Consider the following 27,674-nt stretch of genomic DNA (forward strand, 5'->3'; position numbering starts at 1 on the left):
TATTTGTAAATGTGATATCAGTATTTTATTTTTAGTACATAGGTTTTTGATTAAAAAAATAATAGAACAGTTTTTGATTTCTTATTATGGGTTATTATCTGTAGAGGGGGGGGGGGGGGGGGGACACGATTGAATCAATTTTAGAATAAGCCTGTAACGTAACAATGTGGAAAAGGTCAAGGGGTCTGAATACTTTCCGAATGCACTTTATGTAATGAAAATATTAGCTGGTTGCCACTATAGATAGCTAGGTTATCCAGTGCAGTGGTAATACTGCCTGCCTTGGGAGATAACGTAGGATGCGTGCTTATCCGGGTGCCAGAGACACAATCACAAGCTTTCTTCAGAATACATAGCTCAAACTTACAACGTAAAGATATGATTATCACTACATAGGTTTTTTTAACAAGAAGGGTGTTTTCTATATCTACCAACTATGAAATTACAGACATCATAAACGGTAAGCATGAGAATAATATCATCAAGGCGGACAGGGACAATGAATGAATACACAAAACATTATTCAAATGGACATTCCCCAAATGAGCTATGCACCAGCCCATAGCCACAGGATATCTATGGAGTAACATTAATATATTCATCAATTTAAAAAAAGGCATGAATATTGTTTTTCTGCTTTTCTGATCTTAAACCCTGGATGTTGTCCAGGTTTCCTCCAGGGGAGACCTTCTGAAACAGTCGCGAAGGAAACAGCCGACAGTTACAGTACTGTGTTGAAGATAGATGATGACACTCTTAAAAGACAGGTCATTCCTTTACATGGAGCAGTTCCTTAAACCAGGTTAGATTCAACACAGCCACCTCAGACTGGACTCCACCACTCCTTCATAACGCTGGATCTCTTCATAATGCTGCTCCTCAGTCACTGAGTGCATTTACACTGATGAGATGTCCTGCTTAGTCTAGCTGAAAGGGGAGCTCTAACTAGTCCTGCGGGCACCTAGCTGCTGCCCCCGCTAGGCTTGGACTGGGTCTTGCACCTCAAGGCCCCTCCGCGAGCCTGGCCCTTGGCTGGCTGCTGCTGTACTGGGGACTCTGCTGCAGCGGAAACTGGGGCCTGTTGGGCCGGGCTGTGAGGAGGGGCGGTCTGTATCTGAAGCGAGGCAGCTGCAGTCACCACCTGCTGCTGGAGGAGCTTCTGCTGAACCACCTGGGCTGTGCCTGCTGGAATCATCTGGACCTGGGGATGTAGTCTGTGTCAGGGCCACCGTCAGGGGCTGGATCTGTTAGAGACAGGAAGAGGGTCACAGTAAATCAGACAGAAGACAACATGTTATAAAGTGTAAGTTGATCACTCATGGCTGTAATCTTTTGGGACCGTCCCTGTCCGGGTGTCACTTCTGTAGCATTATTGTTAGAGTGTATGATTGTTTTTTATTTATTTCAACTTTAGGCAAGTCAGTTATTATTATTATTAAAAAAAATTTTTTTTTTTACAATTATTATTTACAACGACGGCCATAGGAACAGTGCCTTGTTGCCTTGTTCAATTGCCTTGTTCAAGGGCAGAACGACAGAGTTTTACCTTGTCAGCTCGGGGATTTGATCTGGCAACCGATCGGTTACTGGCCCAATGCTCTAACCACGAGGCTACCTGCCGCCCCACATACATACATGTATGTATGTATGAATGTATGTACACTGCTCAAAAAAAGAAAGGGAACACTAAAATAACACATCCTAGATCTGAATGAATGAAATATTCTTATTAAATACTTTTTTCTTTACATAGTTGAATGTGCTGACAACAAAATCACCCAAAAATGATCAATGGATATCAAATTTATCAACCCATGGAGGTCTGGATTTGGAGTCACACTCAAAATTAAAGTGGAAAACCACACTACAGGCTGATCCAACTTTGATGTAATGTCCTTAAAACAAGTCAAAATGAGGCTCAGTAGTGTGTGTGGCCTCCACGTGCCTGTATGACCTCGCTACAACGCCTGGTCATGCTCCTGATGAGGTGGCGGATGGTCTCCTGAGGGATCTCCTCCCAGACCTGGACTAAAGCATCGAGCGAGACATGATGTCCCAGATGTGCTCAATTGGATTCAGGTCTGGGGAACGGATGGGCATGTCCATAGCATCAATGCCTTCCTCTTGCAGGAACTGCTGACACACTCCAGCCACATGAGGTCTAGCATTGTCTTGCATTAGGATGAACCCAGGGCCAACCGCACCAGCATATGGTCTCACAAGGGGTCTGAGGATCTCATCTTTGTACCTAATGGCAGTCAGGCTACCTCTGGCGAGCACATGGAGGGCTGTGCGCCCCCCCCCCCCCCAAAGAAATGCCACCCCACACCATGACTGACCCACCGCCAAACCGGTCATGCTGGAGGATGTTGCAGGCAGCAGAACGTTCTCCACGGCGTCTCCAGACTCTGTCACGTCTGTCACGTGCTCAGTGTGAACCTGCTTTCATCTGTGAAGAGCAAAGGGAGCCAGTGGCGAATTTGCCAATCTTGGTGGGTTAATTGCCTTGTTCAAGGGCAGAACGACAGATTTTTACCTTGTCAGCTCGGGGATTTGATCTGGCAACCTCTCGGTTACTGGCCGAATGCTCTATCCACGAGGCTACTTGCCGCCCCACATACATGTATGTATGTATGTATGTATGTATGTATGCATGTATGCTTGTATGCGTGTATGCGTGTATGTGTGTGTGTGTGTGTGTGTGTGTGTGTGTGTGTGTGTGTTTGTGTGTGTATGTATGTATGTCTTCTCACTGTCAACTGCAATTATTTTCAGCAAACGTAACACGTGTAAATATTTGTACGAACATAAGATTCAAAAACTGAGACAAACTGAATAAGTTCCACATATATGTGACGAACAGAAATGTAATAATGTGTCCCTGAACGAAAGGGGAAGGGCAAAATCAAAAGTAACAGTCAGTATCTGGTGTGGCCACTAGCAGCATCAAGTACTGCAGTGCATCTCCTCCTCATGGACTGCACCAGACTTGCCAGTTATTCCTGTGAGATGTTACCCCACTCTTCCACCAAGGCACCTGCAAGATCCCAGACATTTCTAGAGGGGAATGGCCCTGTCCTCTCCATCCGATCCAACAGGTCCTAGACATGCTCAATGGGATTGAGATCCGGGCTCTTTGCTGGCCATGGCAGAACACTGACATTCCTGTCTTGTAGGAAATCAGCCATACTGCTCGTTCTGTGCGTGGTGGCATTGTCATGCTGCAGGGTCACGTCAGGATGAGCCTGCAGGAAGGGTACCACATGAGGAAGGAGGATGTCTTCCCTGTAACGCACAGCATTGAGATTGCCTGCAATGACAACAAGCTCAGTCTGATGATACTGTGACACACCGCCCCAGCCCATGACGGAACCTCCAACTCCAAATCAATCCCGCTCCAGAGTACAGGCCTCTGTAACGCTCTATCTTTCGACGATAAACGCAAATCCGACCATCACCCCTGGTGAGACAAAACCGCGACTCGTCAGTGAAGAACACTTTTTGCCAGTCCTGTCTGGTCCAGCGATGGTGGGTTTGTGCCCATAGGCGACGTTGTTGACGGTGATGTCTGGTGAGGACCTGCCTTACAACAGGCCTACAAGCCCCCAGTCCAGCGTCTCTCAGCCTATTATTCAGTCTATTCAGTCTGAGCACTGATGGAGGGATTGTGCTTTCCTGGTGTAACTCGGGCAGTTGTTGTTGCCATCCTGTAACTGTCCCGCAGGTGTGATGTTCGCATGTACCGATGCAGGTGTTGTTACACATGGTCTGCCACTGTGAGGACCATCAGCTGTCTGTCCTGTCTCCCTGTAGCGCTGTCTTCGGCGTCTCACACTACGAACATTGCAATTTATTGCCCTGGCCACATCTGCAGTCCTCATGTCTTAATGACCGTTCCACAGGTGCATGTTCATTGTTTGGCACCACCAAACAAGAGGCTGGGAGTATGGGAGTGGGATCCATGGACCGCTCCTCTGTGTCATACAGCCGGGACAGTGCGTCTGCCTTAACGTTCTCGGAGCCTGGTCTGTAAGAGAGGGTAAACACAAAACGGGTAAAAAACATGGCCCACCTTGCCTGACAAGGATTCAGTCTCCTCGCCTCCCGGATGTACTCCAGTTTGCGATGGTCAGTCCAGATGAGAAAAGGGTGTTTAGCCCCCTCATGCCATTGTCTCCACGCCTTCAAGGCCTTGACGACAGCCAACAACTCCCGGTCCCCCACATCATAGTTTCGCTCCGCCGGGCTGAGGTTCTTCGAAAAGAAGGCACAGGGGCGGAGCTTCAGTGGCGTACCCGAGCGCTGAGAGAGCACTGCTCCTATCCCAGCTTCGGATGCGTCCACCTCCACTATGATCGGCAAAGAGGGATCCGGATGAGCCAACACAGGAACCGAGGTAAACAGAGCCTTCAGGTGCCTAAAAGCCATGTTCGCCTCAGCTGACCATTGCAAGCACACCGGGCCCCCCTTTAGCAGTGAGGTAATGGGAGCAGCAACCTGACCAAAACCCTTGATAAACCTCCGGTAGTAGTTGGCAAACCCTAAAATCACTGCACCTCCTTTACCGTGGTGGGAGTCGGCAAATTACGCACGGCTGCAACCCATACGGCATGACGAGGTACTCATAATGCCCTGAGGTGGTACTAAATGCCTTCTTACGCCCATCTCCCTTCCGAATACGCACTAGATTGTACGCACTCTGTACGCAAACTGAGATCCAGTTTATTGAAGAAGTGAGCCCTGTGCATTGACTCAATCGCGGGTAACTATACCTCACCGTGATTTTATTGAGACCTCGATAATCAATGCACGGGCACAAACCTCCATCCTTCTTCTTCACAAAAAAGAAACTCAAGGAGACAGGTGAAATGGAGGGCTGAATGTACCCCTGACGCAGGGATTCGGAGACATATGTCTCCATAGCCACCGTCTCCGCTTGCGACAGGGGATACACGTGACTCCTGGGAAGTGCAGCGTCTACCAGGAGATCTATCGCACAATCCCCCCGTCGATGGGGTGGTAATTGAGTCGCCTTCTTTTTACAGAAGGCGAGAGCCAAATTGGCATATTCTGGGGGAATGCGCACGGTGGAGACCTGGTCTGTACTTTCCACCGTAGTAGCACCAACAGAAATCCCCAAACACCTACCTGAGCACTCTCACGACCACCCCGTGAGAGCCCTCTGTGGCCAAGAAACAGTGGGGTTATAACAATGGGGTTATGACAAGCTAACCAGGGTAGGCCCAGCACCACGGAATACGCAGGAGAATCAATAAGAAAAAGACTCATCTTTTCCCTGTGACCCCCCTGCGTTACCATACTCAAAGGAGCGGTTGCCTCCCTGATAAACCCTGACCCTAAATCTACTAGCGCCTTATGCTGGGAACGCGGGGAAAATTCAAGAAAAGTAACAGAGACAAACATATGTGCAACAGAGGGCTCTGGATGAGAATCGTGCCTACTCACCTGGGGTGACGCCAGAGCGCCCTGCCTGCTACCTCGATTCCCAGAGGAACCAACCCGGCACCGACCAGCAGTAAGACCTCTGCGGCCACATATGGTGCACAAGAGGAAACCCCCTCCGGTTTCCCTGCGCACCGCACCTCCCAGCTCCATGGGTATCGGAGAGGGTGTGCGGGAGGATGGAACAACCAGACCCCGATCTGGACGTCCGCGAGTAGCCAGCAGGTTGTCCAGCCGGATGGACAGGTCCACCAGCTGGTCGAAGGTGAGGGTGGTGTCACTGCAGAGCAGCTCCCGACGGACGTCCTCACGTAGACTACAGCGGTAATGGTCGATCAGGGCCCTGTTGCTCCATCCAGCGCCGGCAGCCAGGGTCCTAAACTCCAGCGCAAACTTCTGGGCACTCCTCGTCTCCTGCCTCAGATGGTAAAGGCGCTCACCCGCCGCTCTGCCCTCGGGTGGGTGGTCGAATACTGTCCGGAAACAGCGGGTGAACTCCTCAAAATCGTCCAACTTCGCATCTCCCCCTCCACACACAGCGCTGGCCCACTCCAGGGCTTTCCCGGTGAGGCACGAGACGAGGGCGAAACTCTTCTCACGGTCTGATGGAGCTGGGTGGACCGTGGCCAGGTACATGCTTAGTTTTAGGAGGAGACCCTGGCAGCCGGCAGCATCTCCGTCGTATCCCTGTGGTATGGATAGCTAGGTTCAGGTGGGAAAGGGGTGTTCAGGGTAGACCCCGGTTGTGCTGGTAGAGGCGCTGGAAAAACTCCCTGTGTCTCCCACCGGTCCATATTCTGGACAACGAGATCCATGGCGGCGCTCAGCTTGGAAATCATCGGCGTATGTTCCAGGACGCGCTCCTCCACCTCCACGGCTGGGGTACCTTCTCCTGCTGACTTCATTTTGGTCAGAGATTCTATCACAGTCGTGTGTATAGGTGGCAGGGAAGTCAGGCGCAGGATAATTAAAACTTGGTGGAATGGAGTAGTTTAATAACTTAAAACACATAACTCCAAAACCATGAAATACAATGAAACAAAGTGGGTACGAGGACCCGTCGCGCACCAAATACAAAACACGAATACTGAACATAAAACAATCTCTGACAAAGACATGAGGGAAAACAGACGGCTAAATACACAACAGGTAATGAATGGGATTGAAACCAGGTGTGTAGTAAGACAAGATAAATCCAATGGAAAATAAAAAATTGATCAATGATGGCTAGAAGACCGGTGACATTGACCGCCGAGCACCGCCCGAAATTGGAGAGGCTTCGACTTCCGCAGACGTTGTGAAATCCACAGGGTGGGCTTTTTCATACATGCAGGATTTTCTTCCTAACTTACCTCTAAATGTATTCTGCTCAACCAGTATCTCAGTCTCAGACAGATGACAACAAATCCCCAGCCGTGATGCTATCCTGACTGAAGCAGTAGGGTATGTGTCAACACAAATATTGATAGTATCTCTTTGACTGGAATAAGGTTCTCAATGGCAAGGCTTTTCTCCGTCAAAGAGAGACATCCATACAACGGAAAAAGAGCACCCGGATCCCACTTTCTCTCACATTTGACACCAATCAGAGGTAAATCAGGCACTCCTGAGATAAACACTTCATATGACGCCTGCCCTGTGCCTGAGCAGAAAGATGAAACTGACTCTGAAAGCCCCACCAGCTCTACCCAGTACTGCTTTATCTGCTCCGTCGTTATGCGGGAGACTCTGTCAAAGGAGATGAGGATATCAAAACACAATGCTACACTCCAAAGTGCAGCCGTGGGGCTTTCCTGAGCTGAACAAACTAGCTGTAAAACCTCTCGCTTTCACTGGCTTCTAGATCAGAGCGCTTGCATCATTGCTATTTTACAAGAGAATGAGAAATCGACTGAAGGGAAACAGTCAACCATGTTTCTTGTTTGAGAAATTTGACTTCATCTTGCCTCATTCTTAAAAAGCTAGGGATGAAAATGATCTATTACAATAATAAAAAGCTACAACAAACGAACGCACAATTCTGTATTTCATCACGTTCTACCTCTGTCAAGACACACACACACACACACACACACACACACAGGGAACAAGAGCAAATAAGTGCGGTGATTCATCTACTGTCCTTAACACCATGACAGCTCCTGTCCTCTGAGGTCTGCTGAAACTCCTCCTCCCCCAGGTTTAATGGGACCAGCCATTATGACCCTCAGAGGTTTCCTCTGTGCTGTGGTTTCTGGTTTTATGTCATGCCACAAAAATCCTTCATGCTTAGCTCTGCATTGACCCACAGTGAAATCCTCAAATCCCTCTCTAACACTCACACTCATAACTACAATGACCTGTTACTCTGTTCATGCCTGTGATCAGCCTGATCTCATAGACTAGACGTAACATAGTAAATGTAATTCCGGGACACTCAAATTAGTATAATATGTTATGTTTGGTATGGTTATATAAGACAAATGGTTATTTAAGGCAAAAACGAAAGTAGGGTGGTTGGTCAGGGTGGAGGGGTGGGCATACAGTATAACACGGATGTCTAACGATCCAAAGGTTATGATTTTGAATCTCATCACAGACAACTTTAGCTAATTAGCAAACTTTCAACTACTTACCACTTTTTAGCTACTTTGTAACTACTTAGCATGTTAGCTAACCCTTCCCCTAACCCTTATAGCTAACCCTTCCCCTAACTCTAACCTTAACCCTTTAACCTAACTCCTAAACTTAACTTTAACCTTAACCCTAACCCTAACCCCTAGCCTAACTAACTTTAACCAGATAATTTGTTTTTGATGGAAGAGGGAGGTGCAGACATGGGATAGATGGTAGAAGAGCAATGATAGACGCTGCCATCGGTTTTCTGAAAAAAAGTGCCTGATTTTTATTTTTATTTTATTTCACCTTTATTTAACCAGGTAGGCTAGTTGAGATTAAATTCTCATTTACAACTGCAACCTGGCCAAGATAAAGCATAGCAGTGTGAACAGACAACAACACAGAGTTACACATGGAGTAAACAATAAACAAGTCAATAACACAGTAGAAAAAAAAGAAAAAAAGAGTCTATATACATTGTGTGCAAAAGGCATGAGGAGGTAGGCGAATAATTACAATTTAGCAGATTAACACTGGAGTGATAAATGATCAGCTGGTCATGTGCAGGTAAAGATACTGGTGAGCAAAAGAGCAGAAAAGTAAATAAATAAAAACAGTATGAAAACAATAGAATCTCACCATACCTTCTCTGCTATGCAATCTGGTTTCAGAGCTGGTCATGGGTGCACCTCAGCCACGCTCAAGGTCCTAAACGATATCTTAACCGCCATCGATAAGAAACATTACTGTGCAGCCGCATTCATTGATCTGGCCAAGGCTTTCGACTCTGTCAATCACCACATCCTCATCGTCAGACTCGACAGCCTTGGTTTCTCAAATGATTGCCTCGCCTGGTTCACCAACTACTTCTCTGATAGAGTTCAGTGTGTCAAATTGGAGGGTCTGCTGTCCGGACCTCTGGCAGTCTCTATGGGGGTGCCACAGGGTTATTTTCTTGGACCGACTCTCTTCTCTGTATACATCAGTGATGTCGCTCTTGCTGCTGGTGAGTCTCTGGCCCTTCTTTGGACACTGTGTTAACAACCCTCCAGGCAAGCTTCAATGCCATACAACTCTCCTTCCGTGGCCTCCAATTGCTCTTAAATACAAGTAAAACTAAATGCATGCTCTTCAACCGATCGCTGCCTGCACCTGCCCGCCTGTCCAACATCACTACTCTGGACGGCTCTGACTTAGAATACGTGGACAACAACAAATACCTAGGTGTCTGGTTAGACTGTAAACTCTCCTTCCAGACCCACATCAAACATCTCCAATCCAAAGTTAAATCTAGAATTGGCTTCCTATTTCGCAACAAAGCATCCTTCACTCATGCTGCCAAACATACCCTTGTAAAACTGACCATCCTACCAATCCTCGACTTTGGCGATGTCAGTTACAAAATAGCCTCCAATACCCTACTCAACAAATTGGATGCAGTCTATCAAAGTGCAATCCGTTTTGTCACCAAAGCCCCATATACTACCCATCATTGCGACCTGTACGCTCTCATTGGCTGGCCCTCGCTTCATACTCGTCGCCAAACCCACTGGCTCCATGTCATCTACAAGACCCTGCTAGGTAAAGTCCCCCCTTATCTCAGCTCGCTGGTCACCATAGCATCACCCACTTGTAGCACGCGCTCCAGCAGGTATATCTCTCTGGTCACCCCCAAAACCAATTCTTTCTTTGGCCACCTCTCCTTCCAGTTCTCTGCTGCCAATGACTGGAACGAACTACAAAAATCTCTGAAACTGGAAACACTTATCTCCCTCACTAGCTTTAAGCACCAACTGTCAGAGCAGCTCACAGATTACTGCACCTGTACATAGCCCACCTATACTTTAGCCCAATCAACTACCTCTTTCCCTACTGTATTTATTTTATTTTATTTATTTATTTAGCTCTTTTGCACCCCATTATTTTTTACTTCTACTTTGCACATTCTTCCAATGCAAATCTACCATTCCAGTGTTTTACTTGCTATATTGTATTTACTTTGCCACCATGGCCTTTTTTTGCCTTTACCTCCCTTATCTCACCTTATTTGCTCACATCGTATATAGACTTGTTTAAACTGTATTATTGACTGTATGTTTGTTTTACTCCATGTGTAACTCTGTGTCGTTGTATGTGTCGAACTGCTTTGCTTTATCTTGGCCAGGTCGCAATTGTAAATCAACTTGCCTACCTGGTTAAATAAAGGTGAAATAAAAAAATATAGAAAAAAAATGTAGAAAGCATCTCAGAGGGTTGATCTAGCTGCAGATAGCTAATTCTCATCTATGTGTTTTCCCCTTGCTGCTAATAAGCTCTTACCAATCTAACTAAATTAATAGAGAACATCTGGTTATCTGACAGTCTATGCAGCAACTATTGTATTAGAGTCAAGCTGTGGTTATTTTATTTATTTTCCTAGACAAGTCAGTTCAGAACAAATTCTTATTTACAATGACAGCTTAGGAACAGTGGGTTAACTACCTTGTTCAGGAGCATAACAACATATTTTTACATGGCCAGCTCAGGGATCTGACGCTAGCAACTTTTTGGTTACTGGCCCAATGCTCTAACCACAAGGCTACCTGACACCCTATGTCCTGCCAACTCAAAAGCTGAACAATAAATGTGTAACCAAGGGGGAACTAGTGCATTTCTCTGAGAAAATCTGCTTCAGTATTATCAATCTTCGAAAACATTTGAATTTCTTGTAAAATCATTGGCATTTATTTGATCAAATAGACTTTGAAAGGTTAGACATGCAGAAATTCCTCTTGTCAAAAGTCTTGCTGTTACAAAAGTAGTTCTTCATGCAGCGTAACAGGTTACAGGTTCTTCTTGGTGAAGCGCCTGAATGGCTTCATCATTGCTGAAAAGACCCTGACAATCAAGGATCGTTTTTTGACAGGCTGAGATATGGAGGGAGAAACCTCTCCAATTGGAGCTAGAAACACAAGAGAAATGGATGGGGTAAGAGAGAGAGAGAGAGAGAGAGAGAGAGAGAGAGAGAGAGAGATTCAGTATAGTAACGTTGAAAAATAACAAGTGCTATGAGTTTGATAGGCATTCCTATGTTTCTAACACACACCTAAACAAAACTACAAGCTATAGCAGAGCTCTAAAACATCCTTACCTATGCAATGTCTATCAGTAGAGGGAATCTCAGTATGGTCTTGGACTGAATGGCAGTCCTTTTTGTTTCCTCTCTTGGAACGCTAACAGAAGAAAGGTAAAGAAAATGGTACAGAGAATAAATAAATGGAACACTTCTGAATCCATGGCAACAATTTAGTGGTGAATAAAAAATATTTATTTCATGTATTTGTCTTATCATAGCCACATCAATAACATCAGCACCTAACTGGAACCAAAAACAAATTCTAACTCCCTGCTATACCTTGAAGTTGATCCTGAGTTTGGTCATTGAAAAGCAAAGGAAGCTCATTCTTGCTTTCTGCTCAGCCCCCCTCTCCGTCTTAGCCTGGTCTGATGGGTTTGTTGCAGCAGAAGCTGGTCTTGACGCCTCCTTGCATCCCTGTACCAGCTGCTGGGTCAAGGACTTTACCAGGACTCTGTCAAATGCAGGGTCCTGGGAGGAAATAGCTGCTTGCAGGGTGTTATAAGAGCCAAACTCCTCCATGAGGTTTTTATGTACACCTCTGAACACCCTTTGGATGTTCAGGTTCTGGGAATATGCCTGTGTCCTGGATAATCTGGATGCAGCACAGAACTCAGACAGGACTTGTCTGATGAGTTGCTGAGATGTTTCTGTCAGATCTGCTGCCTGTTGGGAGGGTCCATCTAGGGCTGAGGGTCTGATCTCCGATAGCAACCTTATCACCAGTATGGTGACAAAACAGATGCCATCATCTTTGCTGGAATCCATCAAGTACTGCAGTGGGAATGCAGTGGCACTGCTGATGTCCGGGATGTGTTCGGTGCTGGGTAACTGGACCTCAACAGTTGAAACAGTTGCCTTTTCCAGGGTGTCTGAAGACTCCCGAAGAGAAGCATCCTTAGCCACACCTTCTTCTCGAGCGGCTAGAGTTAAAAGGTCCCTCAGCTTTGCTCGTATACGGCCATAGAGTGTGCCGGCTAGAGAGAAGGTTCTCTTCTGTGAAGACCCTGTTTTGTGGTCATTTACAGGAACTGGCCAATCAACTGCTTCACATGTGTCTTCAAATGATGCTATCGTCTCCATGCCTCCCACAAATGCCTTAACAATCACTGTGGCAGTGGAGGTTACAGATGTCAGGGCTGTGCAGCTGGTATTCGGCGGGGCTTCAGTAAGGCTAGGAGCAGCACTAGAAGGCCTAGAGGAAGGAACCATGCCAGAAGAGCTGCTGACTTTCCTTGTAAGGATGGTGCTCACCGCCTTCAGGGCTTTAGACTGAAAGTCGGGGCTAGAGAGGGTCTGAATCTTTCTGGCCACCACACTGGTAGAGGATCCAGTCTCTTTGAGAAAGTGAGTGGTCCCTTCCTTCCCAGATGGACACTCAACATCTAGGTCACATTGAAGATTGGTCAGAAATTTAGACCCCAAGATTGTCATCTTCTTGGCCAGATCCAATAGGATGTTGAAGTCCTGTGCCATTTTGTCCATTGTGCCGACAATGGCCTCCAGCACATCATCGGTCACAGGGTCCATGAGGGGCTCGATAAACCCTACCCACTCTGGCTCAGATGTTTGGCTCTGTAGCTCGGCCAGGATCTGAACCGAGGCTACCCGAATGACCTCCTTGCCTGCTGCTATGTCCTGACTGTCCATAGGGGGGCAACTCCCCGGGCTGGCCTGAATGGCCACTGAGAGGCCAGAGTTAAGCTGGTGTACCACCTCCCCCACGATAGCACAGCTCAACTCGGAGGAGCTGGAGGAGGTGGGGTTGGAGTGACCCTCAACCAGGGATATCAGAAGGCTCTCTTCCGTTACCCCAAAAAGAGCCTTAAGAGGCTCCTCCATGAGGGGAGCCTCTCTAGTTGCAGGCAAGCTCTGCAATGAGGTCTGGGACCTTGAAGATAAACACACAATCACCACTTAAGCCATGCAAATGTAACCAACTGTATCTAATCTGGGTCATTAGTGAGCCTGAAAACCAAATTAGAGCAATGATGGATTACTTCTCATACCACCGTAGTTCTAGAAGCCTAAAGCCAACTGACACGATTTTTTGCCTGATTTTTATGTTTGTACAACATCAGAATATGATTATTTCTGAAAGGCATGTACCTGATCTATTTATTCATAGATGACTTCATGGCTTACCCAGTTAAAAATGACTTTCACCTGGACCCACCCCCCCAGTGGCAACATTTCCAGAACCAGAACTTACCAGAACTTAAAACTACAAGGTGTGAATTCCAAGTTAATAATTTATGATAAGTATGGATCAGGTCTTGCAATTATTATGTTGAAATATTGCTGTGAACATACCTCTTAGGCGAACAGCATGGTGATGAGGTCCTGCGAGTGGATTTTTGGCGGCATCCTGCACTGCCATTCCTCCTCCTCTCCTTAGTCCAGTAGTTCATCTCACTGATCAGCAGCCTTTTCTCTCTCTCATCCAGACCGCCTAAGGAATCCTCAGACCCTGTCAGAGAGCACTGGGATTCTGGGGAGGTTGCCCCACTCCTCAGGTTCACCCCCATGATACGAGCTAGCGCTGGTAGGAGAATGCGGAGGGCTGTCTGGGTCACGACTTTAACAATCTTCAGACACAGCATGGAGAGCTGCTCGAATGTGAGCTATGGCCAACAAACAGAGTAATGTTTTTGTCAATCAAGCAATTCCATGACACCATTCCCTATATAGCGCACAACTTTTGACCAGAACCTTATGTGGAGAGACTTACATTATTTTTCATGCCCTGCTGAATCACTCTCCATTGGCTAGAGAAAAGAAAAGAAAGGAAACATATTTTACCTGCACACTGGTGTTGAGTTAGTGGAGTCACTAGATAGCCATGTCAGGGAAAATAAACGTGTATTTATTTAAGCAATTAGCAAGTCCATGAGATATTTTGTTCTTGATTTACAGGAAGAGTTAGGTGTGTGGTTACAGTGATGTTAGGGTTAAGTGTAGTGTTTGAAATCCCATTTGTGGTTAGAAGGTGCACTATGACTATAAATTCAGAGTTGTTGTATGTGAGGTTGGAAAAAGACATGGGACTTGCTCATCAGTTAGACTCCTCAGGAAGGAGAGGAGGATTGGGGCACAGCATGTCCCAATCTTGAGAGAAGGCATTAGAGTTTTCTGAGCCTCCTTCTCCAGCTGCTCAATGATAGATCTCCTTTCCCGGAAACCACACCCGGGTGTCTGAGAAGACTCTGGGAAACCGCAAAGAGAAATCTAAAGTTGAATCTGAACTTGATCCCTAATTTCCTTCACCTTTAGGGATTTGATTGCACTGGACAGGTAAAAGCACATCTCTCTGCGGGCCTCCACTATATTGCTTTCACCTATATAGATACTATCTACTCAGATCGGTGCTGATGAATTTGAACACAACCTGCACCCAACATGAAGTAATCTCGGACCTGCACCAATGCTGCTGTCCTCCTCCACGGAAGTCTTCTTGGCACTGCCACTGGACTTACGTTTAGCCTACATGACAACAGATTATAGGTCTAATAGCAGATCTAAGGTCAGTGTAGCGTCTCCTAATGCTTTAAGGCTAGGATTTAGTGATAGTAAACTAATCCTAGATCTGTGCCTAAGTAGGCAGAGCATGTGTAAAGGACAGCATATTTCTTACCTTGCCTCCTGTCCTGTTCTTGTTGGTCTCATGTGTCTCTGTTTCATCCTTCATGTTCTCCACAACTTTATTTTGGTCATCCGGGGGATCCTCCCATTTCACGCTCTGGTGGATAAATAAGAGGTCAATATCAGTCCTAGGTTGTGACTTTATGAAACAACTTATTCGCTCCTATTTTAAACAAAACGGCAATAGTGGTCAGATTTCAGGCCATGGATCAAACCAGTGAGACCTATTGCTGTGTTAGTGACCTACTATATTGTTAGTAATTTCTCCTCTAAACTCAAAATAGGCAAATGAACCATACCTTGCTGTCATCTGACATGATGAGTAGCTTATTGTTGTAGGATGTTTAGAGGAAATACTAATACCTCCTTTGAAAAAACGTCAGTGAACCATCGGCAGACAACTGAAGTGAATATGAACGTCCTTGAATTATGCCAAAGCATTGTTGAATACTCGATTCCGATTGGCTGAAGCCAGAGCATTCTTCAAAGATGTCATACACACATGATGTCACAATTAGGCCTAAGTCTAATATCTATATGAATTGTCAATGTCATTAGAAAACAAATCAAAGCTTGTCAAAGTTCTGCCAAACGAAAATATGTCTAAGTGCACGTTTTTGCGTTTAATTTATGGTTTATCATGCATCGTCATTCATCACCATATACAAAAACGTAACTCGCTGCCATCCATTAGCTATAATTCTGAGGTTGTAAAGCTGCAAAACTAGGACGTGCAATAAATTATAACCACTTGCAGAATAATTTCAAATCAAAGACGTTCCGTTGCATAGAGCTGACACGTATCTTGGCGTCAGGGGACAGTGCCATGGTGCTGAAATGTTTCGAGTCTGGGCAGCACCTGAGACCGCGGCATGGTGCTGAAATGGAGCAGGGCTCAGTTCTATGGATATCTCATGCGGATTTTCCTGCTAGCCTATGTATAACGATACTATAATTACATTATTTTCATCCATCCGTCAACACAAATGGCATGTCAACGTTCCCCAAATAATAATGCAATGAAGCCAAGCCGAGATGTATGGTTCTTCATCCAGAGGACGAAGCACCACTGTATCATCTAAAACCTTCAGAGAGATCCCTTAAAACTGTAGTATAAATTCTCCACGGCTGTTATGGTAGCTAGGTTAATTTAGCGAGACATGGACAAATCCAACACATTGCGTTTCTACTGAGTCATGCTTAGAGGTGACTGACCGTCATGTTGCTAGTTGTAATGACGCTTTTAAAACAAGAATAGTTATTTGTAATTGCTCTGGGAACTAATTATTGCAGAGCCCAGCTACACATCCTGCTCGCTGGGCTCATTATGGACAGCCAATGAGCAGTTCAGGTGAAAAAGTCGGCCAGATCTCATCCCTATAACATACATGATACTAGGATCCTGTAGCAACCTGCCGGCCTGCACGATCCTCCATGGCACGAATGCTACACGCGCAATATGGTATGCTAACATCCCACAACAATTCCCCAATTGGAATTACTTGCCTAAACTTCCAATCATACTTATTTTCTAATATCAACCATAGTTTCTGCACTTAAGGCAGACTTGCCATTAGAACAAGATGGGATTAGGACAACTGTAAAGCTCATTACACGTAGGCTAAAATGAACCTTACCTGGCTGTCGTCAGCCATTATGTGTAGCCCGTTAATTAAGGCTCTGCGCCTCTGATAATGCAGCTGTTCTGATAGGCTACTGTAGCTGTTCTGATAGGCTACTGTAGCTGTTCTGTAACTGTTAAACTAGTCTAATCGTATCCGTTGGAAACTGGTCAGTGAACCGTCCTCAAACACAATGAACTGATGTCAATATGGACATGAACCTTCACATAAAGATATCAAATACATGACGTCAGATATGCCTAGAGGTATTGTTGACTTATCATAGTGTCACAGTACGTGCTGTTGACAGCCTGCCCCGAAATCAAAAAGGAACATGGATTTTGTGAAATCTGTTGTGAATGTATCGGGAATGTTTTTACAATTATATAACTGCCTTCATTTTACTGGACCCCATGAAGAGTAACTGCTGCAGCTAAAGGGGATCCACAATAAATACAAACCCAATGCACCATGTATCAACTTGTTTTGACATATCACATGGGATATGACAGTTCCTGATTCTGAGATACTGTAAATCAACAGACCTTGAGAGGAGATAAAACATCATCTGTTGATCTATTTCACAGGTTTCTGGTGGTTTCTAAGCATTCTACATGTGTTGGGGAAGGAGGGTGGGATCTCTCCAGAGCATCTAATTACATCAATCATGTCTTGCCATACATGTGATATGAGATAATGTTATGCACCACTTAAATATACATTGCCTAAGGCTGCAGTGCTATACTCCATGGAGACAGTGCTCAATGTTCATTTTACATGATGGATATATGCTACTCCATTTCATACAATCAATCATCAATCAATCAGTACAATTTATTTATAAAGCTCTTTTTACATCGGCAGATGTCACAAAATGCTTATTCCGACACCCAGCTTAAAACCTCAAATAGCATGCAATGCAGATTTAGAAGCACGGTGGCTAGGAAAAATTCTCTAGAAAAACAGGAACCTAGGAAGAAACCTAGAGAGGAACCAGGCTCTGAGGGGTGGCTAGTCCTCTTCTGGCTGTGCCGGTGGAGATTATAAGCGTACATGGCCAGATCGTAAGGCCAGATCGTTCTTCAAGTACTGTAGTTCAAACATTCTTCATAGATGACCAGCAGAGTCAACAAAATAATGTGGTTACAGAGGGTGCAACAGGTCAGCACCTCCGGAGTAATTGTCAGTTGGCTTTTCATAGACGAACATTCAGAGGTCGAGACAACAGGTGTGGTAGAGAGAGAGAGGGAGAGAGAGAGGTGGGGGAGAGGGAGAGAGAGAGCGAAGATCGAAACAGCAGGTCCATGACAAGGTATCACGTCTGGAGAACACACATGCCTCTTCATGTGATACATGATGGTTGGCTGTGCTAAGTGTTATCTTATGGGTTTGGTGATTGTTCTGTGTGAAGCCGTATTCTGCATTGCATCATGGAATGTGATGTGAAATCCCTGGGCCTATGGCTGTTGAAGATACTCCACTGCCCTTCTCCCCCGATTGCTCAGTTTGGCCTGGCGGCCAGCTCTAGGAAGAGTCTTGGTGGTTCCAGACTTCTTCCGTTTAAGAATGATGGAGGCCACTGTGTCCTTGGGGACCTTCAATATTGCAGAAACGTTTTGGTACCCTTCACCAGATCTGTGTCTTGACACAATCATGTCTCTGAGTTCTATGGACAATTCCTTCGACCTCATGGCTTGGTTTTTGCTCTGACATACACTGTCAACTGTTGGACCTTATATTTTCAACATATAGAAAACATCTCAGAGGGTTGATCTAGCTGCAGATAGCTAATTCTCCTCTATGTGTTTTCCCCTTGCTGCTAATAAGCTCTTACCAATCTAACTAAATTAATAGAGAACATCTGGTTATCTGACAGTCTATGCAGCAACTATTGTATTAGAGTCAAGCTGTGGTTATTTTATTTATTTTACTAGACAAGTCAGTTTAGAACAAATTCTTATTTACAATGACAGCTTAGGAACAGTGGGTTAACTACCTTGTTCAGGAGCAGAACGTCATATTTTTACATGGTTAGCTCAGGGATCTGACCTAGCAACCTTTCAGTTACTGGCCCAATGCTCTAACCACAAGGCTACCTGCTGCACCAAGTCCTGCCAACTCAAAAACTGCACAATAAATGTGTAACCAAGGGGGAACTAGTGCATTTCTCTGAGAAAATCTGCTTTAGTATTATCAATCTTCCAAAACACTTGAAATTCTTGTAAAATCAATGGCATTTATTTGATCAAATAGACTTTGAAAGGGTAGACATGCAGAAATTCCTCTAGTCAAAAGTCTTGCTGTTACATAAGTAGTTCTTCATGCAGCGTAACAGGTTACAGGTTCTTCTTGGTGAAGCGCCTAAATGGCTTCATCATTGCTGAAAAGACCCTGACAATCAAGGATCGTTTTTTGACAGACTGAGATATGGAGGGAGAAACCTCTCCAACTGGGGGGGAGAGAGATGCAGAATAGTAACGTTGAAAAATAACAAGTGCTATGAGTTTGGTAGGCATACCTATGTTTCTAACACACACCTAAACCAAAACTACAAGCTATAGCAGAGCTCTTAAACATCCTTACCTATGCAATGTCCATCAGTAGAGGGAATCTCAGTCTGTTCCTGGACTGAATGGCAGTCCTTTTTGTTTGCTCTCTTGGAACGCTAACAGAAGAAAGGTAAAGAAAATGGTACAGAGAATAAATAAATGGAACACTTCTGAATCCAAGGCAACAATTTAGTGATGAATAAAACATTTATTTAATGTATTTGTCTTATCATAGCCACATCAATAACATCAGCACCTAACTGGAACAAAAAACAAATGCTAACTCCCTGCTATACCTTGAAGTTGATCCTGAGTTTGGTCATTGAAAAGCAAAGGAAGCTCCTTCTTGCTTTCTGCTCAGCCCCCCTCTCCGTCTCAGCCTGGTCTGATGGGTTTGTTGCAGCAGAAGCTGGTCTTGACGCCTCCTTGCATCCCTGTACCAGCTGCTGGGTCAAGGACTTTACCAGGACTCTGTCAAATGCAGGGTCTTGGGAGGACATAGCAGCTTGCAGGGTGTTATAAGAGCCAAACTCCTCCATGAGGTTTTTATGTACACCTCTGAACACCCTTTGGATGTTCAGGTTCTGGGAATATGCCTGTGTCCTGGATAATCTAGATGCAGCACAGAACTCAGACAGGACTTGTCTGATGAGTTGCTGAGATGTTTCTGTCAGATCTGCTGCCTGTTGGGAGGGTCCATCTAGGGCTGAGGGTCTGATCTCCGATAGCAACCTTATCACCAGTATGGTGACAAAACAGATGCCATCATCTTTGCTGGAGTCCATCAAGTACTGCAGTGGGAATGTAGTGGCACTGCTGATGTCCGGGATGATTAAGAGCTCCCTCAGATGGCCAGAGCTGCTGGGGATACACACCTCCTTCTCTTCAATGTCAATACCCTCTCCCTTTGGTACCAAAGAGGTTCCCTTGCTGGTGAAAGACGGAGTTGAGGATCGAAAAGAGACTTTAGCACTCGGTGGTCGGCTGCTGTCAGTCATTGGACTGTTACAATGCAGGGGTTCATCTGTGTGTGCCATCATCTTTGTCTTTAGGTCACTTGTAGAAATCTCTGGCATTTTAGAGTCCCTGGTGTCGATGCAGGAGCTCCTGACGATGGGGCAGGTCAGATCAAAAGGCACTTCGTCAGGGATGGGAGTGCCAGGGAGGTTGATCTCTAACTCACACTCTGACCTAGGACCCTTTGAAGAGCTGGACAAGGAACTACGACCATTTAAAGAAGTGGATAAAGATGAACAGGTTCGAGGGATGTCTTGGCAGACTTGTTCACTGTCATCCTCACTTTTCTCAATCTCCTTCAGCATAGTTCCTACCATATCATTGATCTGAAGGAGCTCCCTGGAATCCTTCATTCGCCCGAAGTTTGAGATTTCACTCTGGATAGCAACCAGGATTTCCCCAAGGGTCTCTTTGGAAGAAGCCATTTCTGTCCTTTCGGATCCGGATGGCTTCAGCCCTGTGAAGAAATCCTTAAGTGTGTTCTTCATACTGACGCAGATGTTCTTAGCTGTTGACCAAAGCTTCTCCTCTGATATTTTAACACTCAATTCAGTATCATCCAGTTGGGAGCCCCCGTGGGAGCACTGTGAAACTCTCCCACTTCTTTCCAGTAGCACAGTGTCAGTGGACTCATTTTTCTGGAAAATAGTCGCCATTCCTTTGACAAAGGTTTCCACTAATCCAGAGGCTGTATTCTCAGAGGACATGGAGGACATGGATTCTGAAAGGACATGGATCTCTGATGGTGAGCTAGATGATAAGCCAGCCTGCAGACTTTTCTGAAGACCAGTATGGCTGATCTGTGTGATAAAGGAATGACTGGATCTCATCAGCACTTTACTCACTGCCTCTTCTGCCTGAGTCTGAAAGTCATTGCTAGAGAGCTTCTTAATGCTCTGAATCAGACTAGTTGAGGACTCTGTGATTCTGACACTCTCTTCTGAGCTCAGTTGAGAATATTGAGTACTCACGCTCAAGTCTTCATTGGGTGAGGGTGACTGGGAAATAGTATAGTCATCAAGCTTTGATAGGACACCATCAACAAACCAACAAGCCTCTAGGGACTCATCAGATGAACTGACAACGGTTAAGGATTTATTCTCCACTTTTGATAACTCTGACTTGTAGATGGAAAAAACACTGCTAAGAACTTCTTGAGTACTGGTATCCAGATTGGAGAGACAGAGAGCTGGTATTGGTTGGCTCTCTCTGGGAACTCTACTGTGTTCGGTGCTGGGTAACTGGACCTCAACAGTTGAAACAGTTGCCTTTTCCAGGGTGTCTGAAGACTCCCGAAGAGAAGCATCCTTAGCCACACCTTCTTCTCGAGCGGCTAGAGTTAAAAGGTCCCTCAGCTTTGCTCGTATACGGCCATAGAGTGTGCCGGCTAGAGAGAAGGTTCTCTTCTGTGAAGACCCTGTTTTGTGGTCATTTACAGGAACTGGCCAATCAACTGCTTCACATGTGTCTTCAAATGATGCTATCGTCTCCATGCCTCCCACAAATGCCTTAACAATCACTGTGGCAGTGGAGGTTACAGATGTCAGGGCTGTGCAGCTGGTATTCGGCGGGGCTTCAGTGAGGCTAGGAGCAGCACTAGAAGGCCTAGAGGAAGGAACCATGCCAGAAGAGCTGCTGACTTTCCTTGTAAGGATGGTGCTCACCGCCTTCAGGGCTTTAGACTGAAAGTCGGGGCTAGAGAGGGTCTGAATCTTTCTGGCCACCACACTGGTAGAGGATCCAGTCTCTTTGAGAAAGTGAGTGGTCCCTTCCTTCCCAGATGGACACACAACATCTAGGTCACATTGAAGATTGGTCAGAAATTTAGACCCCAAGATTGTCATCTTCTTGGCCAGATCCAATAGGATGTTGAAGTCCTGTGCCATTTTGTCCATTGTGCCGACAATGGCCTCCAGCACATCATCGGTCACAGGGTCCATGAGGGGCTCGATAAACCCTACCCACTCTGGCTCAGATGTTTGGCTCTGTAGCTCGGCCAGGATCTGAACCGAGGCTACCCGAATGACCTCCTTGCCTGCTGCTATGTCCTGACTGTCCATAGGGGGGCAACTCCCCGGGCTGGCCTGAATGGCCACTGAGAGGCCAGAGTTAAGCTGGTGTACCACCTCCCCCACGATAGCACAGCTCAACTCGGAGGAGCTGGAGGAGGTGGGGTTGGAGTGACCCTCAACCAGGGATATCAGAAGGCTCTCTTCCGTTACCCCAAAAAGAGCCTTCAGAGGCTCCTCCATGAGGGGAGCCTCTCTAGTTGCAGGCAAGCTCTGCAATGAGGTCTGGGACCTTGAAGATAAACACACAATCACCACTTAAGCCATGCAAATGTAACCAACTGTATCTAATCTGGGTCATTAGTGAGCCTGAAAACCAAATTAGAGCAATGATGGATTACTTCTCATACCACCTTAGTTCTAGAAGCCTAAAAGCAAAATGACACTATTTTTTGCCTGATTTTTATGTTTGTACGACATCAGAATATGATTATTTCTGAAAGGCATGTACCTGATCTATTTATTCATAGATGACTTCATGGCTTACCCAGTTAAAAATGACTTTCACCTGGACCCACCCCCCCAGTGGCAACATTTCTGACCAGAACTTAAAACTACAAGGTGTGAATTCCAAGTTAATAATTTATGATAAGTATGGATCAGGTCTTGCAATTATTATGTTGAAATATTGCTGTGAACATACCTCTTAGGCGAACAGCATGGTGATGAGGTCCTGCGAGTGGATTTTTGGCGGCATCCTGCACTGCCATTCCTCCTCCTCTCCTTAGTCCAGTAGTTCATCTCACTGATCAGCAGCCTTTTCTCTCTCTCATCCAGACCGCCTAAGGAATCCTCAGACCCTGTCAGAGAGCACTGGGATTCTGGGGAGGTTGCCCCACTCCTCAGGTTCACCCCCATGATACGAGCTAGCGCTGGTAGGAGAATGCGGAGGGCTGTCTGGGTCACGACTTTAACAATCTTCAGACACAGCATTGAGAGCTGCTCGAATGTGAGCTATGGCCAACAAACAGAGTAATGTTTTTGTCAATCAAGCAATTCCATGACACCATTCCCTATATAGCGCACAACTTTTGACCAGAACCTTATGTGGAGAGACTTACATTATTTTTCATGCCCTGCTGAATCACTCTCCATTGGCTAGAGAAAAGAAAAGGAAGGAAACATATTTTACCTGCACACTGGTGTTGAGTTAGTGGAGTCACTAGATAGCCATGTCAGGGAAAATAAACGTGTATTTATTTAAGCAATTAGCAAGTCCATGAGATATTTTGTTCTTGATTTACAGGAAGAGTTAGGTGTGTGGTTACAGTGATGTTAGGGTTAGGTGTAGTGTTTGAAATCCCATTTGTGGTTAGAAGGTGCACTATGACAATAAATTCAGAGTTGTTGTATGTGAGGTTGGAAAAAGACATGGGACTTGCTCATCAGTTAGACTCCTCAGGAAGGAGAGGAGGATTGGGGCACAGCATGTCCCAATCTTGAGAGAAGGCATTAGAGTCCTCTGAGCCTCCTTCTCCAGCTGCTCAATGATAGATCCCCTTTCCCGGAAACCACACCCGGGTGTCTGAGAAGACTCTGGGAAACCGCAAAGAGAAATCTAAAGTTGAATCTGAACTTGATCCCTAATTTCCTTCACCTTTAGGGATTTGATTGCACTGGACAGGTAAAAGCACATCTCTCTGCGGGCCTCCACTATATTGCTTTCACCTATATAGATACTATCTACTCAGATCGGTGCTGATGAATTTGAACACGACCTGCACCCAACATGAAGTAATCTCGGACCTGCACCAATGCTGCTGTCCTCCTCCACGGAAGTCTTCTTGGCACCGCCACTGGACTTACGTTTAGCCTACATGACAACAGATTATAGGTCTAATAGCAGATCTAAGGTCAGTGTAGCATCTCCTCCTAATGCTTTAAGGCTAGGATTTAGTGATAGTAAACTAATCCTATATCTGTGCCTAAGTAGGCAGAGCATGTGTAAAGGACAGCATATTTCTTACCTTGCCTCCTGTCCTGTCTTTGCTGGTCTCATGTGTCTCCACAACCTTATTTTGGTCATCCGGGGGATCCTCCCATTTCACGCTCTGGTGGATAAATAAGAGGTCAATATCAGTCCTAGGTTGTTACTTTATGAAACAACTTATTCACTCCTATTTCAAACAAAACGGCAATAGTGGTCAGATTTCAGGCCATGGATCAAACTATTGTTAGTAATTTCTCCTCTAAACTCAAAATAGGCAAATGAACCATACCTTGCTGTCATCTGACATGATGAGTAGCTTATTGTTGTAGGCTGTTTAGAGGAAATACTAATACCTCCTTTGAAAAAACGTCAGTGAACCATCGGCAGACAACTGAAGTGAATATGAACGTCCTTGAATTATGCCAAAGCATTGTTGAATACTCGATTCCGATTGGCTGAAGCCAGATCATTCTTCAAAGATGTCATACACACATGATGTCACAATTAGGCCTAAGTCTAATGTCTATATGAATTGTCAATTTCATTAGAAAACAAATCAAAGCTTGTCAAAGTTCTGCCAAACGAAAATATGTCTAAGTGCACGTTTTTGCGTTTAATTTATGGTTTATCATGCATCGTCATTCATCACCATATACAAAAACGTAACTCGCTGCCATCCATTAGCTATAATTCTGAGGTTGTAAAGCTGCAAAACTAGGACGTGCAATAAATTATAACCACTTGCAGAATAATTTCAAATCAGACGTTCAAGGGGGCTTTAACTATTTCAGCACTGTGGAGCTGTCCGCTGCATAGAGCTGACACGTTTCTTGGCGTCAGGGGACAGTGCCATGGTGCTGAAATGTTTCGCGTCAGGGCAGCACCTGAGACCGCGGCATGGTGCTGAAATGGAGCAGGGCTCAGTTCTATGGATATCTCATGCGGATTTTCCTGCTAGCCTATGTATAACGATACTATAATTACATTATTTTCATCCATCCGTCAACACAAATGGCATGTCAACGTTCCCCAAATAATAATGCAATGAAGCCAAGCCGAGATGTATGGTTCTTCATCCAGAGGACGAAGCACCACTGTATCATCTAAAACCTTCAGAGAGATCCCTTAAAACTGTAGTATAAATTCTCCACGGCTGTTATGGTAGCTAGGTTAATTTAGCGAGACATGGACAAATCCAACACATTGCGTTTCAACTGAGTCCTGCTTAGAGGTGACTGACCGTCATGTTGCTAGTTGTAATGACGCTTTTAAAACAATAATAGTTATTTGTAATTGCTCTGGGAGCTAATTATTGCAGAGCCCAGCTACACATCCTGCTCGCTGGGCTCATTATGGACAGCCAATGAGCAGTTCAGATTAAAAAGTCAGCCAGATCTGATCCCTATAACATACATGATACTAGGATCCTGTAGCAACCTGCCGGCCTGCACAATCCTCCATGGCACGAATGCTACACGCGCAATATGGTATGCTAACATCCCACAACAATTCCCCAATTGGAATTACTTGCCTAAACTTCCAATCATACTTATTTTCTAATATCAACCATAGTTTCTGCACTTAAGGCAGACTTGCCATTAGAACAAGATGGAATTAGGACAACTGTAAAGCTCATTAAACGTAGGCTAAAATGAACCTTACCTGGCTGTCGTCAGCCATTATGTGTAGCCCGTTAATTAAGGCTCTGAGCCTCTGATACTGCAGCTGTTCTGATAGGCTACTGTAGCTGTTCTGTAACTGTTAAACTAGTCTAATCGTATCCGTTGGAAACTGGTCAGTGAACCGTCCTCAAACACAATGAACTGATGTCAATATGGACATGAACCTTCACATAAAGATATCAAATACATGACGTCAGATATATCGACAGTCCAGCAGGCATCAGCTTTGTAGCCAAGTGATAATAGTGTCCAGAAGGCAGCAGTAGATGGAACAGGGAAGGCGCCATTACGCTAGCACGCGGGCTACACGGCGTTTAAAGTTAGTAGCCCTCCGACGGAGGCCGGTTGAAGGCACAGCGGATGGAGTATTCGTCGGCAGACCAGTCGTGGTGGTGCGGCGGGGGGCCTTGTCGACAGAGAATCCAAGCCAGATGGCGAAAGAGGTATTGTAGAATTTAGAATGCTAGCAGGGAGATGCGCCTGGCTCACGGCTAACTGGTGCTACCTTCTTGGCAGTGGCGTTATCCACTATAGATCCACTATAGCCAATCGGTAGCAGCGATGAACCGGTGCCAAGGTCCAGAGTTTGCAGCAAGGATCAGGTGGAGTATTGGGCTCTAGCCGTGTATGAGTGGGGTTCGGGAGAACAGCTGAGTAGGCCGGGAGGTGGGCCTCAGGGATAGCTTCGGTACTGGATGCCACGATGAGTGCAAGCTAGCTGTGAGCTAGTTAGCTGCAAGTTGTGATCTAGCTGTGAAGATCAGAAGTAGAGGTCCAGGGATTACGGCAGGAATCCGGCGTTGTTGTGGAGAGACAGTCCGATACTAGTAGACTGGCGAGTATTATCCAGGCTAAGAACAGGGCTGGTATCTGTGCAGAAGGTAAAAGCCGCTAGCATTGGCTAACTATGACTAAATAGCTTTTAGCTAATTAGCTAGTTAGCTTCTGGAGGTTCTTGAATGTGTTCTAAAATTTTTAAAAAATAATAATAATAGCGATACCGTATCACATTGGGTGAAGCAGGGTACCGGAACAAAGAGTGTTACCTCTTTACTATTAAAGTGTATTGCTCTCTGTTTATGACTGATAATAGGACGTAACACAGGGATGAGGAGAAAACAATCATTTGGATCCTACACAACACGTTGTTGTACCTAAATAATTCCACAAGAGGGCGACATATAAGCATTTCTTAAAACCAATTAACCTCTACTGCCTTCAGTCCATGACGTCCCCGATTAACTAAAAGTCTGCGTCTGCAAAAATGCTCTTTTATCATAACTCGACATGAAAGTAGCAAAGCCAAAACAGTCAATGACATGCTTTTCGGGATATACAATTCGCTATGGTGGAAGAAAACGTAAGTGAAATATAGGGGAAGGTAGAACATGTTTTACAGTAAGTTTAAAGTTGTTATCACCAATTTAGCTCTGATAGGCCTTCTGCAATCCAAGCTTTTGGGATCGTACTCAAGGCTACTTGGTTTAGGCCTGGCTATAGCCTAGGGATACAGTCCAATAATATCTCCCTTCTCCTGAAGTGTACACTCGTTCGCTTCTTCCTACAAATCTAAAATCATTGGATTGGTGGAGGCATGGGCTAGAGAGGAATATGCTACCAAATAGCACCTTATTCACTAATGTAGGCCTACTTTTAAGGAATGCACTATAAGGAATAGATCAATCAACTGGCTCACTAAATGGGGTACCGAAATAAATCCAAAAGAGGTCGACACGAAATTAGACTAGGTTTATTTCTGTTTTGACCTGCTGAGTCGCAGTGCTTAGTGAACAGATTTTGGGCCTAGCTGTATCGAAAACGGTTGATGGGGAAAGTGTGTAATCTGATCAATATATTTCCCCCCCAATATTAATGAGAGAATGGGAATGTGCATAAAGGTCTAACATTCCATGACGTGGTATGAAGTTCTTAATTCGTCAGTGGCTGCAATATTGTCCTCAGTAAACTCAACATGAGTGAAAACAAC

General features: G+C 45.3%; 1 protein-coding gene across 1 annotated transcript; it reads right to left on the minus strand.

Moving 5' to 3' along the window:
- Positions 1-10,855: 10,855 nt before the first annotated feature.
- Positions 10,856-22,515, minus strand: LOC149982879 (uncharacterized). Its single transcript, XM_090238050.1, has 3 exons — positions 19,286-22,515; positions 19,024-19,105; positions 10,856-11,002 (listed from the first exon to the last, which is right to left on the minus strand). Exons 1-3 carry the CDS (start codon positions 22,256-22,258, stop codon positions 10,884-10,886), a joined length of 3,174 nt encoding a protein of 1,057 aa, XP_090094176.1. The 5' UTR covers positions 22,259-22,515; the 3' UTR covers positions 10,856-10,883.
- Positions 22,516-27,674: the final 5,159 nt, after the last annotated feature.

This window comes from Oncorhynchus mykiss, chromosome 6 (genome assembly GCF_057628025.1).
Source record: "Oncorhynchus mykiss isolate SJ-2025 chromosome 6, ASM5762802v1, whole genome shotgun sequence".
Lineage (NCBI taxonomy): Eukaryota > Metazoa > Chordata > Actinopteri > Salmoniformes > Salmonidae > Oncorhynchus > Oncorhynchus mykiss.

Bases quoted from the DNA above. Each gene is read 5' to 3' on its own strand.
- LOC149982879 (XM_090238050.1), bottom strand. From the start codon at position 22,258: ATGGAGGAGCCTCTGAAGGCTCTTTTTGGGGTAACGGAAGAGAGCCTT. The intron at 19,106-19,285 runs GTATAGCAGGGA...TTCTTCTGTTAG, and splicing joins AACTCAGGATCAACTTCAAG to CGTTCCAAGAGAGCAAACAA. The intron at 11,003-19,023 runs GTAAGGATGTTT...TTGTGTTTCTAG, and splicing joins TACTGATGGACATTGCATAG to CTCCAATTGGAGAGGTTTCT.